The sequence below is a fragment of the Lissotriton helveticus genome, chromosome 3_1 (assembly GCF_964261635.1).
Source record: "Lissotriton helveticus chromosome 3_1, aLisHel1.1, whole genome shotgun sequence".
Classification (NCBI taxonomy): Eukaryota; Metazoa; Chordata; class Amphibia; order Caudata; family Salamandridae; genus Lissotriton; species Lissotriton helveticus.
In genome coordinates, this window is record NC_136061.1 from 1,022,983,072 (window position 1) to 1,023,004,856 (window position 21,785).

At 43.3% G+C, this 21,785-nt stretch overlaps 1 protein-coding gene across 1 annotated transcript in view; it reads left to right on the forward strand.

Annotated features, from left to right (window-relative positions):
* The window catches only part of OLA1 (Obg like ATPase 1), a 544,166-nt gene that overhangs the window by 290,151 nt on the left and 232,230 nt on the right, over positions 1–21,785 (forward strand). Inside the window, exon 5 of the mRNA XM_078681546.1 lies at positions 925–1,100. Within this exon, the coding sequence (XP_078537672.1) occupies positions 925–1,100 (176 nt within the window). The remainder of the gene's footprint in view (positions 1–924; positions 1,101–21,785) is intronic.

Genomic DNA, 21,785 nt, shown 5'->3' on the forward strand with positions numbered 1-21,785 from the left:
AGATCCAGTCGAGGGCCTTGTCCTGGATTCCTGCATCGTAGAGTCTGCGTATTAGGGTGCGGTGGGAGACTGTGTCGAACGCCGCTGATAGGTCGAGGAGGATGAGGGCTACTGTTTCTCCTTTGTCCAGTAAGGTGCGGATGTCGTCTGTTGCGGCGAGGAGGGCGGTTTCCGTACTGTGGTTTTTTCTGAAGCCGGATTGGGAGGAGTCGAGGATGTTGTGTTCTTCAATGAATGTGGCGAGTTGGCTGTTGATGGCTTTCTCGATGACTTTCACTGGGAACGGGAGCAGGGAGATGGGTCTGTAGTTTTTGAGGTCGGTGGGGTCCGCTGAGGGTTTCTTTAGGAGGGGGTTGACCTCGGCGTGTTTCCAGTCGTCGGGGAATGAGGCGGTCGCCAGGGAGCGGTTGATGGTTTGGCGGAGCATGGGTGCGATGGTGTTGGCGGCTCTGTTGAAGATGTGGTGGGGGCAGGGGTCCGTGGGGGCCCCTGAGTGGATTGACTTCATTGTCTTCAGTGTGTCTTCGGTGGTGAGGGCTGTCCAGTCATCAATCGCTGGTTTCCGGGTTATAGGTATGAAATAACCTATAGTGTGTGTGTGTGTGTGTGTGTAACTGTCTGTCTGTCTGTCTGATCCATGACAGCTGCTCTAGAGAGCTTTGAGCAACTAGTTTCTGCTGGCGTCTGCATTTGTTTAACTAAGAAGTGAAGCATATTGACGAAACCAACAGACATTTTGTGCTTCTTCGTTTAGTCCTGCAGCATAGTTACACTTTTGTTTGCTATAATACATAAAGCCTAGGCTTTGACAAAGTCAACAAGCCAAAACAATGTGTGCTGTACGTATATTTACTTAATATCTCATCATTTTGTTTCTCATTGTAGTATGTTTTCTAACTTCCGTACATGCTCTTTGCTTCGTAGGAGCATTTGAGGATGAAGATATCATTCACGTTGAAGGATCGGTGAACCCCGTTCGTGACATTGAGATAATACATGAGGAACTTCGCCTTAAGGATGAAGAAATGATCTTGCCCATAATAGACAAGCTCGAAAAAGTCGCAGTCCGAGGAGGGGATAAGAAATTAAAACCTGAACATGTAAGTTAAATGTTGATGTTTTCCAGCCGGCTTTGTCAGTAGCGTCCACAAGCCAATTTATTTCTACGTTCATTTTAACAAGGTTGAATATAAAGTAAGTTCATTATTTTATGTGTTTTAATGTGATTCGTGGTCAAAGGGCACCTGCACAAAAAATCATTAGTGGAACTGCCTTCTCTGCTGCTGACCTAAGGTGACAGTGACAGGCTAATGAAAGTGCTTCCCCTATCACTCGTTCAACGGAGTAATGGGCAGATTGTATTATGAGGTGGCCCATGTTGATGCATAGTATTACGCAGCGTCAAAGCAGAGAATATTTATAGTGAGGGACATTCATGAGCAGACACTAAGATTATAGAATGTCTCCTTAGAGAATTGATTAACACTTATTACATTTATGAGTAGGAAAATTATTCTTGCCGGCAAAATATATTAAAGCACTCTAGGCTGGTGGATTGTGCCCCCTTACAGAAATCACATGTGAGCAGCCAGTAGTTGATATTTGACAGCATACTGTGCACAGAAGAGTAAAAGGAGGGAGACTAGTGCCACCAGTGCACCTCACTGCATGTCTAGTCTAATTGAATACTCTGCTTGCTTGACTACCTCCTGTGCCCATTGCGGATATTGAACTCGGTTGTATGTGTGAGTTGGGCTTGCACTACCAGTGCACTGTTTTTTTTTAGTTTGCTGTACTCTCTTGCACTCCCCCTGTTTGACAACCCCCTAATTAATATTCGAGTCTAAAGGAGGATGGGAGTTAACTCAGCTCCTGAGAATGGGCATGCCGTTCCCAGACCATCCTTGTATGACAATGACTCATTTTAAGTCCTTGGGCGCTATTTCCCCATTGGATATTTTCAGTTCTGTCATTTGTTAGGAAAGGTCAAAAGACGATGTCCCACAGTTTCCACTGAGCCTCAGGCATTCAAGTCACTCAAACTCGCGCTAATGGCGGTGTGCCAAGGTTGATAGTGTTTAGGACAGGCGGGGGGGGGGGGGGGGTGGTAGGGGGAGAGAGAAATGTGATAAGGATTTAGTAACACCATTTTGTGATGAAAAACAGCTCATTGTTGCCCACAAACCAAGGAGAACTCCCTAAATATCAGACATAGGCTACTTCTTCTTAGGTAGCTGCACAGACCTCATACTTATCAACAGAAAGGCACTTTTTCTCATTAGGCTCAGATTTCACACGTACAGGCCATAGAAATTCAGCAGTTATAGTTACCTGAGCTAACTATAACTTACAACCCCACAATGCACTGCTTAGGACCTCACATATTACATACATCAGTCATTATATGGTCAGTAACATCACTTAAGAAGTGCCTCAAAACATGTCCCAGGCCTGCCATTGCAACGTAAATGCAGTTTTAAACTGCCAATTCGAGTTGGCCATATAGCCCCCTTGCCAAGCCTTAAACTTATCTTTTATTGCTTGTACGTCACCCCATATTTAGCTCTAGGTAGCCCACAGGGTAGGGTGCATTGTAATTAAAATGAGGGACATGTACTTTTAAGTTTCACATGTTCTGGTAGTGAAAAACTCCTAAAGTCATTTTTCACTACTGTGAGGCCTACCTCTTCAACTGGCAGGGTGGGGAGGAGGAGCTGGGCACCGCCCCACTTGTAACTGTATAGGCAGTTCTCTGTCTTCAGACAAAAGACTTGTCACTCCTGCATGGTTTATGCAGATAGCCAGGACAGGGAAAGCAGGAAACGTCAAGCACTTCAAAGGAAATTCTCTTGAATCTTCTAATACTAAGAAGACAACAGGTATTAAAATAGGATCCTCAGACCCACTTCACTTTCTGGATTTTGCAAATATTCTTAGAGGACTGCCTGTTGCTGTGGCGAATGCTTTGTTACACTTAGAAGACCTGACCTGCTGCTTGAGCCCTGTCCCACTGTTTGAACACAAGACTACCAGAGTGAGTCCATGGGCTATGTAGCTGGTCTCCTGATCAGAGCCTCAGGGACAGAAAAGGCTCCAACCATTTTAAACCTGGACCTAGCTTAGTGAGCCATAACCCCCAAGTGGTGCCTCTCCAGCTCTGGGCCCTTGGCGGTAGTGCTTAAGGACCCCAGATAGCCCCAAAGTCAAAACTTGGGACTTGGAATTTTTGTTTCTAAAAACTGGTCTGAGAAAGGGGGGAGACATGGACTAACCTGCTCATCTCATCACCCAAGTTGCATTGTCCGTGGGCCTGACTTTGGGGCAGCTCCTGCTATGTTCTTCTCTGCAGCAGGATATCCTGTTCAACGGTTCTTTGCCAAAGGGGTATCCAGCCTTGAACTTTTGTCGGCTACAGCCCCCAGGAGGAGTTTTACGACTACCAAAAAAGAAACCAAGTCCAAATTAAGAAATCTTCACTGGGACCTCACCCAGCAGCTCCCATTGATGACACCTCCTCCTTGGACACTGTCTGCTGCCTTGCTCCACTGAACCTCTGCGTTCTTAGAGACTTTTTGTTGAAAGGTATGCGCCAGCCGGGCCTAATCCACTTTTTGTATCTGACTTGCACTGTATCGCAATCAGCCATATCGTTTTCTATTTTGACCCGGTCTTGCACAACTAGATGTCTGCGGTTGGCACTTTGATCTTTTAGGTGCTATTTTTTACCTTAAACTTTTGAAATTCATAACTACGGTTCTTTTGATTGTATTTTTGTTGGTTTGGTGTCAAATACTTTAGTAAAATGTGTTTTATTGTTCTAAATTGGTGTATTGTTTTTTCACTTTGTTGTTTGTCCGCTGCATAAATACTTTACACATTGCCTCTAAGTTAAGTCTGACTGCTTTTGTGTCAAGCCACCAGAAGGTTAAGCACAGATTAATTTATTGACTTTCGTGGTTCATCCTGACCCGAATTGTGGCTCTTTCTGGAACAGAGACTGTGGCTCTTTATGAACAGGGGTCACCCCCCATTCAACCAATAAAACAGTGTCGCATATTGGTGATCAGTGGTGTGGTCCAATACTTGTTTTTTGCAGTACCATACAGTGATTTGTGTAACACAAAAATCCCACATAAATAATATGACACCAGAGTTGGCAGTTTTTTTAGAATTCCTCTTAGTTTTCCAATGGTTCTATTCTCCTTTTTCTAAATGTAAGCACCCTACCTCCGTTTTTGGTACCAGGTAGATGCATGTAGTGGACCATATGTTCAAGAAGAATCCAGAAGAGACGTAATAGTTTAAACTGTTAAGTTTAATCCATCGATAACAACCACAGAAGGAGCGCCTCACCAGTCCGAAGTCCGATCAGCAACTGTCATAACCCATCGAACTCCAGACTGCTAAAGGCTCCCAACAATTAAATGAATACATTCTCACCAATACATTCTTATCATGACATCAGTAAGCAAGGATTGTAATTATCTCTAATACATTCTCATAATGACATCAGAACATTAGTAAATAAGAATGCAGTACACTACAATACCTTCCCCCTTTTGTACGAAACCAAAAAAAACCCAAAAATTTAATAAGAAATAAACTCATTGTATCTAGAGGGAACTTTTCTGATACGACCACTCCGACTACAAGAAGGAATGGAAACTTTTTCAGAACTGCATGATGGAAGAGAAAAGGAAGTAGCAGAATTAGCTTCACCATCGTGTTGCAACCAATGCATCCAATCACACCCATCCTGCAAAAGTAGACTTTTCTTCTCTCTGATAAGAGCAGCTTGATCCTCAGATAACCTTACTATCTGCCTAACATTCCACCAACCTTTCTCTCCCAAAAACACGGCATTCTTACTAACTTTAGTAACCTGAACAGGACTCGAAAAAACAGAATTACCTTTAGAAACCTTGAAAGGTTTCTTGATCATAACCCAGTCTCCAACCATAAACTGCAAATCCTTCACATTCTTAACCTTATCAAAATTAGTCTTCATCACTTCCTGTTTATGCTTAACGGTCGAATCAAGATTTCCTTGAGTTCCATTAGCAAGACCAGGACTCTTGTTATGCAGCCAAGAAGGAAACAAAGGAGAATGAACTTTTCTTCCCCTTAACAATTCAAATGGGGACACCTGGGTTGTACAGTGTGGTGAAATATTATAATTCCAAACCTTTTCTTCTAAAAATTTCACTACATCCAAACCAGAAGCTATCGCTGTCTGAATACCTTCTTTCAAAACCTTGTTTCCGCGCTCCACCAAGCCATTTGAAGATGGAGAATAAAGTGCCACTTTCAACTGTTTAATATCATGCACCTCCCAAAATTTGCGCATTTTGTCCGACACAAAGTGAGTACCGTTATCAGTCACCAAAACCTGAGGGGCTCCTTCTAGTAAAAATACCCTTTCCAAAAATGAAATGGTATTATCAGAATTCGGGGTCTCAACAAATCTATAATGCATCCATTTTGAAAAGTAATCAATGGCTAAAATTAGAAACCTCCTCCCCTCCGGCAGAACATTATAAGGGCCAGAGAAATCCAGACCTACTTTCTCCCAAGCACTCTCAGGAAACTGAGTAGGTAGTAGAGGGGCATCATGTGTTTTCCAATGTTTATCAGAAAGTAAACACTCTTGACAATTATTAATCAAAGTCCTTACTTGAGCATCAATGCCAGGCCACCAGTAGTGTGACTTAATTCTCATACTAGTTTTCGTCACTCCTAAATGACCAACGTGAGCAAATTTGATAATCATATTTCTCAAACTACTAGGAGGGACGAATCTATCACCCCTCAGCAATATACCATCTTTCACGGAAAGTTCCTCTGCAACCTAAGAGTAACACTTAAGGTCACCCGATAAATTCCTTGAATCTGGCCATACCCCAGAAGAAAACTCTAAAGCTTGAGATAAAACTGCATCTTTCAAACAAGCGTTTTTCCACTCAACTTCCGAAAAAACAGAGTTCCATTCCTCTATTGCATCCACCACAGACACACATTCCACGTCCTCTTCAATCAAATCCTCCTCATCATCCTTGTCCATCAACATCCTGGAAAAACAATCTGCCCTGAAGTTCTTGCCACCCGCAATATGTCTTAACTCGAAATTAAATTCCTGAAGTTTGGAGACAAGCCTGGTCAACCTAGGGGACATACTATTTGATCCAGTTACCCTGGAAAAAATAAAAGAAAGAGGTTTATGATCCGAAAGCATAATGAATTTCCTTCCCCAGATGTACATCTTGAACTTTTGAGTCGCCCACACACAGGCCAGTGCCTCTCTTTCAATCGTACTATAGTGTTTCTCAAACTCCTTCAATGACCTAGAAGCAAAAGCCACTGTTTGTTCTTTACCGTCCACTTGTTGACTTAAAACCGCCCCCAAGCCTTTCATGCTCGCATCCACAGAGATAATACATGTGTAATCATCCCTAAACGGCTGAAGTGCTTGCGCCGAAACAATTAATTGCTTGACCTTAATAAAAGACTCATCCAGCTCCTTAGACCAGACACATTTCTGGCCCTTCTTGAGTAACAACCGTAGAGGTTCCACAGTTTGAGCATAATTAACAACAAATCTAGCATAATATTCGGCCAGACCTAAAAATGAACGTAGAGTATCTTTGTCTCTTGGTGTTTTTGCTTCTTTCAATGCCCTAACCACAGAAAATTTTGGTCTAATACCGGATTACGAAACTGTATGACCCAAATACTCCAATTCAGGTACTCCAAATTTACATTTGTCTCCCCTCACGGTCATCCCTCTTGACCCCAGAATTGAAAGAACCTTCCTCAGTAAAACATTGTGTTCATCCATTGTCTGGGCGAAAATCAAAATGTCATCCAAATAAGCTTGCACCCCCACCAGGTCTTTGAATAAGGAGTCCATTAGTCTTTGAAAGACGCTGGCTGCCGATGCCAACCCAAACGGGAGCCTCAAAAATTTAAAGGCACCGAATGGGGTGACAAAGGTAGTCAGTTCCTGAGACTCCTTAGCCAAAGGCACCTGGTGGTAGGCCGATTTCAAATCCAACAGTGAGAACCATTTAGCCCCACCTAAATTCGCCAACAATTCATGAATTTTAGGTAGTGGGTGACAGTCTACTTTTATATTTTTATTAATACCTCTGAGATCCGCACATAGCCTAATCTCATTGTTCTTTTTTCGGGCAACGACGATGGGAGCGACCCATTGGGAGGATTCAGAAGTCTCAATAATTCCATCTTTGCATAAATCTTCTAGCATTTTCTTTAGTTTGATGTTTGGGGGGTTTTGTATAGCGCTCTGTCACTCCAGGGAGCATCCTGGCGCTTTTGACTTCATAGCTGATAGATTATCAGATATTTTTTCTCCGAGTTCAAGTTGTTATGTGTCATTAGACCAGAGTTTTGCACTTTGATTCTGACAGACCATAGATCCAGGTTTTTAGAAATTTTTTGAAGATTAGTTCTGCTCTGACACTCAAAGGAACAGGACAAACTTTATGGGAAACTGGAGTTGCCCCAGGAATTAGTCTAATTTTGTGTTCAGCGCCCTTGACTAAACCAATTTTATCACTGAAAACATTTTTAAATTCATCAAGCAGATCAGAGCGTTCTATCTTTGCCCCCTCAACAAAACAAATAGGGAATTCACGAACTTTAATGGGATTTTTATCACCAGGGACTAAATACAAACCCATCTTGGCCAAGTCCTTCACTCCCACAATATCTTTCCCTTTAATAGCCACATAGATCTTTGTAATTATAGATCTTGCAAGAACCTGTAGATTCCCCAAGAAAAATCCCAACATATCTATATCTTTCTCTCCGAAAGCTTTCGGATTTACATCTGATTGTGTCAAATTCACATTTCTCCCCCACTTTTCGTAAAAGGTAGTATCACGTAGAATAGTGATAGGCGAACCAGAGTCAGCCATAACCTGAATCTTAATATCATCAATAGAAGCATCACATAAGGGGCCTCTGATAAAAGTTAGATTGTCTTCTGTTTCTACCATCAGTAAGAGATTGTCAAAATACTCAGAACAATCTTCTACATCCACACAGTTAACCTTAAGAGGCTTCTTCTGAAACCTACATACTTTTTGAAAATGGCCAATTTTCTTACAACCTGTGCAGCGTTTATTAATAGCCGGGCATCCTTTAAAATTGCTCATGTGAAACTTAGATCCACATCTGAAACAGAAACCCTGTTTAGATTGATTTTGACTTGGTTTGTTGACCCATTTTTCTTTCCCACCAACAGCATATAGACCCTCCTCCTCTAATTCATCTGAAACCAAATTCACTTTAGGGGATGAATCAACCATCATTGCTTTTGTAGAAATTATAGATCTTTCAATGCTAAGACTAAGATCTATAACTTCAGATAAAGAGGGATTCTTACAGCTAAGAATCCTTTCTTTAACTTTAGGAGAAGCACAATTAAAAACAAATTGATCTCGAATATAGTTGTTGAGCAGAGGACCAAAATCACAGGTGATAGCTAAGACCCTCAAAGCAGAAATATATTCATCAATTTTCTCGTCATCTTTTTGTTTTCTCTTATAAAATTTGTGTCTCCCCAACATAATGTTGGGTGATTCCTCAAATTGTTTCTTAAGTCTCGCAATGGCTTCCACATACACATTCCACTGTCTATCGCCTGACTGGCCAGAAGGAGGAGGAATAGGTAGAAGACTATTAAAGATGCGTTGGGCAGCCAAACCTAAACTGCCAAATAATAACGCAAATTTGCGAGGAGGAGCATAATCGGTAGCATCAATGGCTATAATATGGTTCTCAAACAGACCAAACCATTCAGACCATAATAATATGGGTTTGCCAGGTTTATCTAAAAAAGGAGGGGGTTGAGTGATCTCTTTAGCAGAAGACATTTCTTAAAGAAAATGTGAGTAAATCAGATTTGTCACTAAATACTTTGGCACTTGTAAAATGCTACCACAAATATGAGAAAAATATATAATTAAATAAATAAACACAGAGTAAATACAATTCTATAGAAAAGGTGTGCGAATCACCGGTGTTGTTATCTCACTAAGGTTGGAGGTTCTGAAGTATTCGGTAGATCCACACAAAGAAATGAGTATTTTCGTGGTCAGTGTTAACCACTAACCGATATCGTAGAGAAAGTGACAGGATTTTTATAAAACAAAGTTCAAATAATCCGTTACAATGCTTTAGGAAGTTTAAAGTAAGCCTTGTATAAGTCTTGTAGTATTTCTGAAGATCCGGCAATAACTGATGAAACGTGGAGAAAACGAAATCCAGAGAACTCCTAGTGTTCAGCTTACGAGTTTTACAAAGATGGCCGCCGTGAAACGTGAAACGTCAGACGTCACACGCAGTTGCTCCCATAATGCATCGCAAGACGTCACAGTCCCACAGAGAACGCAAGCAATGTCGAGAAGAAAGTTCCAAAGAATCGTTCTGGAGATGCTTGTTTACAAAATGCAGGTGCGTGCCAGTTTCCGTTAAAGACACCAGGACATAGTGTATTGTGCTGGTTTGAATTAGTGTATTGTGCTGATTTAAAGACGAGTATTGTCGACTTAACACCACAAAAGTCACAGAAAGTCTTCCGCACCACACCGCATGAACTTGTGAGTGTTTAAAATAATATACACCCAAAATGTCAAGTCAAAGCAAGTTTTTCACTCAGTCGTTCAGACTTGGTCCTTAATTTTAATTTTTCAAGTATCCATTCCAAGGAAAACGAACTCGCCACAGTACTTACATAAATTTGAAGAAAAGAAAAGAGTAAAAGTCTTTTCTGTTACGTGGCAGAGTTAAGATCCCATCAGATGCGTGGGTCGGTGGTTGAAATAAATCCCATCCTCGTCGCCAATATGTAGTGGACCATATGTTCATGAAGAATCCAGAAGAGACGTAATAGTTTAAACTGTTAAGTTTAATTCATCGATAACAACCACAGAAGGAGCGCCTCACCAGTCCGAAGTCCGATCAGCAACGGTCATAGCCCATCGAACTCCAGACTGCTGAAGGCTCCCAACAATTAAATGAATACATTCTCACCAATACATTCTTATCATGACATCAGTAAGCAAGGATTGTAATTATCTCTAATACATTCTCATTATGACATCAGAACATTAGTAAATAAGAATGCAGTACACTACAATGCATCTGATCAACTTCAACACCCTCACCAGTGCTGAGCTGCTGAGGTCTTTCAAAGACGGCGGACTGAAGGCAAGCAAGAAGGCTACCAAGTTGGGTCTCCTGGTAGCCCACAAAACCTATGAGGAAGTTCGGAGTTGGCAGTCCACCCCAGAGGAGGATACAACAGAGGAGAAGGGAGCAAACTTGAATGATGATGATAATGATGAGGAGGAGGAAGAGGACCTAAACCGGAGTCCTGAGCTGCTGGGAGAGCACTACTCACCCCCAGAGGATGCCCAGGTTGAGGCATGAAGCAGTGTGTCTGCCCGGGGTCTGTCCCCAAAGGTGCAGGAGGACAGGAAGGCAGAGAGGGAGCACAAACTGCAACTGTACAAGCTAATGTTGGAAGCAGAGGAGAGAGTGGCCAGGTAGTGAATGGCTGATGAGCTCAGGGAGCTGGACATCAGAGCCAGGCAGGCAGAGTCCTCTATTATGGTAGTGTCCACTGCAGAAAAGAGAATCCACATCCCAAAGGATCTGGTGCCTAACGCTGTTGTACAAGATAACACCGAGAATTGGTTTCTGAAGTTGCCCTAGCGATGCATCGGGTACCTTAAGAAGAGAGGGGGTAGGGCACCCTCTGGAGGTAAATTCCCAATGGAGTGAGGGATGCTATGTTAGCCCTTGGCAAAGGGGACAGAAAGATGTATCTCCTCATGAAGGAGGCCCTGACCAGTAAATACTGTCTCACCCGAGAGCTATAGACAGATGTTTAGGGACAGCCAGAAACTTCCCTAGCCGACCTGGGTGGATTGTGTGGATCATTTTTGCAAGGCACTGGATAGTTGGATGAAGGGCTGTGACACGAGTAATTACAAGGGGCTGACCAGCGTGTTTGCTAGAGAGCACTTATTCAGTCTTTGTTTTAGAAAATGGCACCAATACCTTGTGAATAGTATGCTCCTTGACCCCAGGTAGCTTCCTAAGGAGGTGGACCACTGGATCAGCACAGATGTCCATAAGAAGGTATCGCTGGGGGGACTACCAAAAGGGTGGGCAGGGTTCCCACCAGAAGAAGGAAGGGGAGCTAAAAATAGGAGGGAGTTCTCTCGACGCCCTCGAAAAAGGCTCTCAGGGAAAACGCTCCGATCCCAAATTTGACCAGAAAATAGGGATTTTTTTTACTAGAACACTGCTAAATTTGTCCCCAGGTGTTATGAGTGTTACCAGTTTGGGCACATCAAGGGTGATTCCAAGTGTCCCAAGAGTGCACAACTCCCAGTGGTGGGCATATCCTGGGTTTGGCCAGAGTAGCTCTTAGTGAGGAGATGACTCCAGTTAATGTGGGGGAGGCAGCTGCGGTTACCCAAGTGTCCCTGGGTGACAGAGAGATGGCGTCAAAAGCCCACATTCCTTCAAATACATAAAAGTACAGGTAGTGAGTCTCCATCAATTGAAAGAGGGTGGAAGCTCTGAGGGACACAAGTTGCAGTATGACTACTGTCAGATGTCATCTCGTGTCCTCAGTGCAGGTGATAACTAATACATTTCACCAGGTTGTGGCAGCAGACAACCATAAGAGACATTACCCAGTGGTTAAGCTTTCCTTTGATGGGGGCAGGGGGGCAAGGGGGTTGGGACTCTCAGGTTCTCTTAGAGTAGCTGTGAGCCCTGCCATGTCTGTGGAATGTTTGGATCTCCCTGCATGGAAGGAAGTGGAGCTCCGTCACACCTGGAAATGTTTGGATTAACTGAGTGGGTCTGTGTGACCACAAAGGTCGATGGCTGCTCAGGACGGGAGCCAAGGAAACCTGAAGCCTGGAATAGTGACCCAGGCAGCTTCCAAGAAAGGCAAGGGCAGGGAGTTTGGGAAACCAGCCTTTGAAACTCCCACGGTACAAGTGCATAGGGCACATGAGGCCGAACGTGGAGCGTATAGGGTGGACATAGCCTCCCTGAGAAACCTATCTGACCTTGTAAGAAGGCAGGCTGAGGGTCAGCCCACCAGGGAGGAGTGCTGTAAGGCACAGAAAAAGTGCCCATCCTGGAGGGAATGAGGTGTCAGGTTAAAGCCCAGGCAGTTGGTGATAACGCTGGGGATTACATCAGTTATTGGGAGAATCACCTCCTGTATAGTGAGCCCAAGTCACCTGTGCATGGGACAATATGTGTAATGGCGTTCCCCGAATGCTACAGGGCCTTTGTACTGGGGCTCATGAAATTCCCCTGACAAAACATTAAGTCAGGACAAGACCTTTGCCAGTCTTGTCTCCCTCCCACTAATATTGGCACAGGATGAGAATAGCCTCAGATACTTTCTGTAGAACCTGTCTCACCTGCCATGCCAGTGGGAAAACAGGGAAGAAGCTGAAGGCCCACCTGAATCTCTTACCTGTTGTTTGCACCCCCTTTGAAAGGGTGGATGTTGACATTGTTGGACCTTTGGATTTCAAGACTGCCTTAGGCAACAAGTTTGACTTGGGGCTAATGTACTTAACTACTGATGTTCCATTTGATGGTAGATATTCCTCTTCAAATTCAAAATAGTTATTTGTGAGTAGCATCCTAGCACATTCCATGGCATACTGCATGGGGATCATATGTTGCCAAGGCCAACCAGGAGTACTGTATTGGATCAAAGTTCAGACTTTTGATTAAATTCAGCATATCCTTCGAATCCTTAAGATATGAAAGCATTGTATGTAGTGACTAGAGATTGTAGGACCTAGTGACAGAAATTTGGCAACTGTTTCAGTATAGAACTAATCTTTGACACAATAGGATGCCAAAGCAAGGGTCATCTAGATGTATGGATTTTTGGTAATGTGTAAAAATATGGTGTTAAGGATCTTTTACTATCAGAAAGTGTGCTTCTTTTTTCATGATCCACGCTTCCGATTCAGCCTCCTCCACCATGAATTTTATTTGATTTCAGTCTTTTTGTGGGATCATTAGTTAATATTCAATGGTTAATTGAATCACTGAGTAATCAAAGATGCTCATGTGTGCAGTCCCTGGAGCTTTGAATAACTATAGCACCCCCTTTGTTGGCTGCTTTTATTAGTGTTTCATTATTTTGATGGAGCTCATTCACAATCGTTCATTCTTCTATGAACAGAAAATTGAAAATGTAGGTCCCGCCTCCATGGGTGGTTCCCATTTTCTTTAGAACCGCCTGGTCGAAGGTTAAGCCTCTTGTGCTAAGTTTGAAATACATCAATAGCAGGGGTAGACATGTGCATATGGGGGCACATGCCAGTATACATTGCAGTAACAGGTTTGGGTAGGTCAAATTTAAAGAGGAAAAAATAAAAATATTTTGCCTGTAAGAATTCCTTCCCCATGGGCCAATGTAAAATCTGCCTGTGGACCCTTTGTGGCCCATCCTTATCATTACTAGGTGATGCTATTTGCTTATCTGACCTGTTGTATTGACAGTGTCTCTCAGTCTGGTTTTAGTTTCTTGCGTACATTCTAACTTTAGTTTTTATAATGCACACCTGCCCAGAGCAGGAACTTCATATCAGACTATCATAAAAAGCTCCTCCTGCTTCACTTGAAGGAACTTGGCTGTCAGTGGGTATTCCAGTTAAGGTAAGTTACGACAACCTCTGTAGGAGGTAGATGAAGTAGAAGATGGATAGGGTGGGCGTGAGGCCTTTTCTTTTGTGCTTAAGGCAGTCAATCTTTATTTTGTAGTAGCTGTAGCAGGTTTTTCCATTTGCAATTGGTGGCTCAACCATGGTACTCCCTTAATACACATAATGTGTGGAGAGTGTGGCGAAGTAGACCAGTCGTGGCACTGATGATTTGTCAGTGAGCTCCAAGTGACCACCCTGGATTACTCAAGAACCTATTCTTGGTTTAGAACTCAGATAGTGTTGTGCTTAGTAAACACAATTGCTGGTCGCAGCTGTATCTTTTAACATCAATGTGATGCTATTCATATTGGAAACGTATGGCCGATAGAAATATAAAAAACATAGAAAATCTCAAGATCCTACAATCTAGTCGGACAAGAGTTGACCCCGATCAGGAGTATAGTGCTTTCAGAATAAGGCAGTGTAGCACAAATATCACGGGAAACTCTGGGTAGTTGTATTCTAGGGGGTGGAGATTTAGACCTCAAGAATCTTCATCACCAGTTGTCTCTCAGTTTCTTCTGTTGAGCAAAGGGCAAAGTTGCCCTACAGAATAGTGCAAGTATAGCAGTTGCTCATTGACCAAGTTTCCCAGTGGCCCAGGGTGCCAGGAAGAACAATTGAGAAAGTTTGAGCCCAGGTGACGAACAATATATAGAAAAATGTATCACGCCGCATCCCGAAAGGGTGTTGAAATCTACATGATACTTATTAGTATAGAAATGTGCCAACTACCACAAGCTGGAATAAGATGTTTCTGTATATTTCTGGAAACATAACTGCCAACAATGTAACAACAACAATTTTAGTCTGCCTTTGTGATTTAGACAGAACGTGGACCTAGCAACATGTAATGTGGATTCCACCTGTCCTTCCAGATCAACCAGAGGGCTTTCAGGGTGACAGATGCATATAGATTATCATGCCCACAAGGAAACCCGAAAGCAGTCACCATCTTGTGCTGCAACCCCTATGTCCTCAGAGAGAACCCCATTGACTGAGAAAAGCTTAAAAAAAATTGGCAAATAGAATGGTTCTGGGGATACAAGCTTGACTACGCCTCTTAATTCCTTTAAATGAGATATGCTGTTGCAATCCCTAACTCGCTTCCATGTAGTTTTGTCATCAATAATGTCAATCAAATGTTGCAGTGATGTTATCAACAATGTTATAAATCATGACATGTGTAGTGTAATATGCGGGGTAATAAGCTGTGCATGATGAGGGCGTGAGTTATAGTTACTTTAGGGCACATGTTATAATTGCTAGAGCGAACTATAACTGTGAATTTCAGTGGTTTATTTTAGTTTAAAACGTTAGGTTGTCACTGAAATTTCATCTAACTATGAAGCTACATAACCTTTGTTTTTTTCAGTGAATGTATAGGTTTTATTTAATGTGAAGTAATATTTTATTACCCTAAAGCCAACCCCATTCCATGCACGTCCTTCAGGCTTGTGGTTGGTCTTGCAGGTGCTGGCGTTACTCAGGTATAGTTACTAACTTTTTCAAAAAGTCACAAAGCCAAAATATAAAAAGTGGTCCTAATGGCTTCATCATGGGGTGAGCTTATCAATATGTGAAGAAAATCTATAATTTTTGTTCATAAATCACCAATATTTTTAAACATTTTAATTATTTTTAGTAATTCACACAATGCAATGTTTAATAACAGTGATTATTATAAAAAATGTTTAATAAAGTTTTAATAAAAAAATATTTTAACATGTCAGTGAGTCTTTCTTTCAACATAGTTTTCACTAATGCATTTTGTGGGCTGAAAAGTGTTAAGAGAAAGACTGAGACTTCTTTTTTTTCTTCAAACCAAATGTCTCCGACTCTATCAGCCCACTAAATGCAACCATAAAAACAACCACAAGAGGGCTTTGCACTCCCAACTGAAGAGCATAGAGCTTCAGTTAGGAGGGATTTAAAGAAATATGGCAAGCTTTCCTCGAGTGATGACTTTAAGGACCCAGGAAACTCCCATTTAAAAATATTGCTGGGAGGCTACTGCTTAGTGCACTTTGCCTTTGCTCCTGCTGAGGCTGGAGCAGCATTTTGTAACTGTTACCACTGGGTGGGAGCAAAGTTAAGTTCCGTGCCTGGGAGGGTGCAAGCAGGGTAAGCCTTCGCTCTGCTGGGCAGGGAACTACAGTGTCCTGGGGGTAGGCTCCCCAGGACACTGTTCAAGATCAGGGCCCGGGGAATGGGGTTCCCTGGACCGATTCTGGCGGAGTCTTCAGGACCAACAGTGGCTCAGGGAGAGAGTCGGCCACATGCCTTCTTCCCTTTATTTAATATTCGGGGATTGGCATCCCCAGGGCCCAATAGTGCTACAGGAAGAGGTATAAAAGGGGGTGGTGATGGACGGAGCATCTGAACAAATCAAACACTCACACCCAGTCAAAAGATCTAGGTTTAGTTCATCACCGTTCTTTAGCCCACTCTGCCACCCCAGTTCAGACATGGCCATATGCAAATCAGTCTGACCCTGTGCCTCATGGGAACAGTCCAGCCCGAACTGCCAAACCATGCCTTCCCTGGACCGGAAACAAGCTTCCGAGGACCGGTTTCTGGCATTACAGCCGTCTTCAGCCCGGCTTGCTTGAATCCAGTGGCAAAGTGAGCAAGGGACTCACGTCTGAGCATACCCTGCCACACTTATGGCGGCCAAAGCGGTACAAAAGGGGGTGGTGATGGACGGTGCATCTGAACCAACCAAACACTCACACCCAGTCAAAAGATCTGGGTTAAATCCATCACCGATCTATAGCCCACTCTGCCACCCCAGTTCAGACATGGCCATATGCAAATCAGTCTGACCCTGTACCTCATGGGAACAGTCCAGCCCGAACTGCCAAGCCATACCTTCCCTGGACCGGAAACAAGCTTCCGAGGACCGGTTTCTGGCATTACAGCCGTCTTCAGCCCGGCTTGCTTGAATCCAGTGGCAAAGTGAGCAAGGGACTCACGTCTGAGCATACCCTGCCACACTTATGGCGGCCAAAGCGGTACAAAAGGGGGTGGTGATGGACGGAGCATCTGAACCAATCAAACACTCACACCCAGTCAAAAGATCTGGGTTTAATCCATCACCGTTCTTTAGCCCACTCTGCCACCCCAGTTCAGACATGGCCATATGCAAATCAGTCTGACCCTGTGCCTCATGGGAACAGTCCAGCCCGAACTGCCAAGCCATGCCTTCCCTGGACCGGAAACAAGCTTCCGAAGACCGGTTTCTGGCATTACAGCCGTCTTCAGCCCGGCTTGCTTGAATCCAGTGGCAAAGTGAACAAGGGACTCATGTCTGAGCATACCCTGCCACACTTATGGCTGCCAAAACGGTACAAAAGGGGGTGGTGATGGACGGAGCATCTGAACCAATCAAACACTCACACCCAGTCAAAAGATCTGGGTTTAATCCATCACCGTTCTTTAGCCCACTCTGCCACCCCAGTTCAGACATGGCCATATGCAAATCAGTCTGACCCTGTGCCTGACGGGAACAGGAAGAGAGGGCTGCATGCCCCCCGCCACATAAATTGATATTCAACCCCAGAGGATGGGGTTTCCAGGGTCTTTTTGAGGCATGGGGAAGGGGCTTGCATGGTTCTCACCCTCTTAGCTTGTATTTGACCCAGGGGATCGGGTCCTAGAGTGATTCAGGGAGGGGGGCCCTACTCACGCCTTCACCTCAAATACATGCCTGAGCCCTGGCAGTCCGGGGTTCATGATAAACCATAAATTAAAAAAAACAAAGTCAGTCTGCTTTTATGTTTTTTGCAATCGTGCTGGAGTCATAAAATGTATTGTCCTAGAGGAGGTGACAAGGTCTAGGTAGGAGACAGGGTATTCCTACCTGGCCGCCTTATATCTTTTTCTTAAAACAATTTCAGGATAGGGGACTAAGTAGCTCAGCCCTGTATTTTCTTTCATGTTTTGGCTGGCCAGGTAGAGTGATCGCTCTTGTGAGAATGATCTCTCATTTGTATTATTTTTAATGTCTAATATGTTTTCCCTTACATTTTCACGTAACTGCAACGTCACCTAACCTTTGCTTTTCCAGTGAGTTTTTTTTTATGTAAAGAAGATTTTATTACCATACATGTTGCAGGGATTCTGTTTTGCACCAGAACTGTGCGTTGAGAGAACAATAGACGTCTGGCCCAAATCCGACTAGTATGATCCAATTGGAACGTGGATATGCCCACTCCTCCGTGGATCACGTAGTCAAGTGTACTTAGTTTTATGGGTGACACATTGGTGAACCCTCCTGAACGTAAGAGTAAATAAATTGAAGAACAAGCGTTGGCTCCCATGAGAGTAACGTCCCCATTGTGCACTCCTCAATGTATTTGAATGGATTTCACAAAATGCTTTTTGTGGTTGTTTCATGTAAATGTATTTTTATTTTTAGGTCTTGCGCCTAGCGGTGCACTGTGCATCAGTGCTCGCGCAGCGCGAGATATTTAGAGGGTGAAAACGGGGTCTTGAGGCTGACCTAGGAATCGCACATGCTGCACGCAATTGGCCAGAGGCAGGCGCGTTGCTCCGCCCATGGCCTATTGGTGTCTATTAAGCGCTTGGTGCCCGGAATAGTCACCAATAGGCCATGGCTCGCAGTGGCGCACGCACATGCACCACTCGCGTGCTTGTTCAGTTAACAGCTAAATCTGCTGTTGATGGCTTTTCGGCGTGCGCAGCAAACACACACCGAAGGTTAAAGCAAGAATCCTAGGGGAATTACTTTCAAATGACTATAAAAATAAAATGTCAAATGAAATGGCTAATAGACTGGGACAGAGGGTGAGGTAATGTATTGCATCATATGAAAAGAAACTCGGGCCGCTTGCAGTCCGGGCTGACAAACCGCAAGAGTAATTATACATGTAGTTGGCTAACCATAACACCAGCGGCAGCAGAGCGTGCGCACTGACATCTTCAAGACAGATTGACTCAGACAGGGGGCGGGGAGGGGGCTAGGAGGAAAGGAATGCGGCTCACTACACGGCGGCAGCAACACAATGTCTGCCCCTTCCCGCCATACCGCTGCCTGCTGGAAAAAAACAACACAGGGTTCTGGCTGTTTCCAGCAAGGCTAAGCCAAAGCTACTGAAAAACACAACAAAGGCCAGTACTGGATACCCTTTATCAGGTATTATTATGGTCACCTTATGAACAAAACATAACGGTCCAAATTACGTCATGAGTCCAAATTTTTATTATTTTCTTTAGTTGAACTTTCTATTTGCAAATTATTTCACAAATTAATTGTGCATGTATAAGCATTTCAAACGTTAGACATAACACAAAATCTTATTACATATTTACAATTTTACAATTTACACACATCCTCTCAAGCATTCATTCTACATTCATCCAACTGTACAAACATACAATAAAACACCTTTTGTCAAAAAGAGCAATTGAAATAAAAAATGAATGATAATCCCTATTCGTATTTAGCAAATGTTTTCAATTAAATGTGTAGAACATTAATTCTTTTTAAGGAAAACCAAAACCTTATTGCAAACAATTTAGTCATATGACAAAAGAGTTCAGTCACTCCTAATGAAGGTCAAAAGGTCGACGCTGCCTGCTGGCACTGCTGCCGGCTTTAGACACAGCAGCAACCCTTAAAAAAAGACATAAAACACACAACGGCACGGGTGTCCAGCACAGCTCTAAAGGGCAGGTTTCCTCTGCATATTGGAGAACCAGCTTTTGACATTTTGTTTTTCTATAGCGCTGTTACTGCTGTGAGGTCGCTTCAAGGCGCTTTGCCTGGAAGGAACAAGGTTGTAGGTTGCAGGATGAGAGCCCAGCATCCTTGGTGACCGCAGGCTTCAGGACCAGTGCATTCTGGTCCAGGGAATGGAACCATGTACACAGCCTTCTGCAACAAAACTTGTATGACTTGCCGGATGGTCTTCTGAGACAAGCTGTGAGGTGTCCTTCGGCTGGACAGAAGGACCGTACAGAGCTGTAAACACAAGGCACAGAGACAGATCTAACCGAACATGCTCTCTGGACGGGAGACCATGTAGAGGCAGCGGAGAGGGTGGCATGGGCAGTGTGCCTCACACAAAGGATGAGGCGCTGGCAAGGATTTGTAGGGTCTGAACCTCTCCATCAGCCATGCAGAGATGACTCACAGATAGTACCAGATGTTTAATTGTGGGGTCAGAGACAGGTTTGAGCCTAGGGTGACTCCAAGGTTGTGCCTTTTGTTTGAGAAGGATACAACAGACTGCCCATTGCGCACAGGCGAGCAATCCGGGGTCTTGGTACCCAATGGCAGGACCTTGGTCTTGGCGGAATTAAAACCCACCCATTGCTAATGGAGCCAGCTATGAACATGTCAGGCAGTCTATGATGTGTTGACTGTTCAAATATTTGTTGGTAATTCTACTATTTATCCATATATTTGTGGAGCCCATGTTGGAGCTGCTAGGCTGAGATACCATATGTGGACTGAAGAGGGTCAGCATCCGACCCAGGAGTAAATCCTTGAGCTTTATAACAAGGAGGCCAGCGTTACATGGTGAGGTCTGTCAGACGAGAAGAAAGTTAACTCTTAGAAGGCTGGTCCTCAGATAGTATGGGATGTTCAGACCCCAGCCACAAGTACTGCTTGGCGAAATGCAATTGGGCAGGAGGATTAATGTACAGGCTTAGCTGCAGTGCGACTTGGTGAGCAAATCTTGGCTTATGCTCTTCATAGCGATTCTTGTCCCTGGTCACGAAAACATGATTGAGTGGAAGACACAGAGGAGATTCTACTTGGATTACTGAGTGTCGACTACTTCCCAAGGACTTTGGCTATGCAAGAGAGGTCAGAGCTTGATCTGTAAATGGTCAATGTCTCCGGATGGCGGATGTGGGTCTTCAATAATGGAGATGACGTGAAAGGCTTCATATGTAAACTAAGCATGATTACCATTGGCACACCAATGATTATTAATGTTTAGTACTCTAGGGAAATGTGGACAGAATTCACGAATAACACACCCATCAGAGGACTCCATCGGAAGAATATTTCACCAGAGGTTATATATTTTTTTTTTCATCACTCCATTGTAACAAATGCACGTTTAATGGTACTTGCAGTTCACATGGTTGCTTCTTTTAAACATCCAGCACTCTAATTTTACGATTTTTACAAATCATACTGACAATAACTTATCCTGTACCAATAATTGAATTGTTTTTTGATGCTTTCAGAATTTAAGACCCCTGATGAAGGGCAAGCCCGAAATGCATTGGGCAGAAATGTACTAAAATGATTAAAGATGCAAGCTTTGCATACTATGAATGCAACAGTATGGAAATGTAAACAAAATGAAGAAAATAAAAATACAGTTACCTGAAACAACTACAAAAAGCATTTCGTGAAATTAATTAAAATACATTGAGGAGTGCACATTGGAGACGTTACTCTCACGGGAGCCAACGCTTGTTCTTGAGTTTTTCCCCCTACGTTCAGGAGGGTTCACCAATGTGGCACCCATAACACTAAGTACACTTGACTACTTGATCCACCGAGGAGTGCGCATATCCACGTTCCAATTGGATCATCCAATTTAAGCCCTCTGAACAACAGTGGATTCCGCTCCCAAACAATCATTATGCTATTTGAAGAAATATTGCGCACAACCAACCAACAAGCAGATACATTTCTCTTTACCGAGGAAGACACTCAACACATTTACTCTCTCATTGAGGAAACTGAAAGCCCAAGCACTGGTACAGGATCAACTCAGTCCAAAATAAAACAACTTATATACATGTCCAAATGAATTGTGAACCAACGATTACACATGAGTACTCTCATTAAGAACCACAAAGCACAAAGTATTCCACACGGGTTAAGAATAACCCTGAAGTCCACACTATGCAAAAATAATGCACGTTTTACAGAAAAGTGGTTTGCACTTTTAAATAAATGTTCACTCGATCTAATATTATTGATCATTGAAGAATTGGCTAAACTCATAG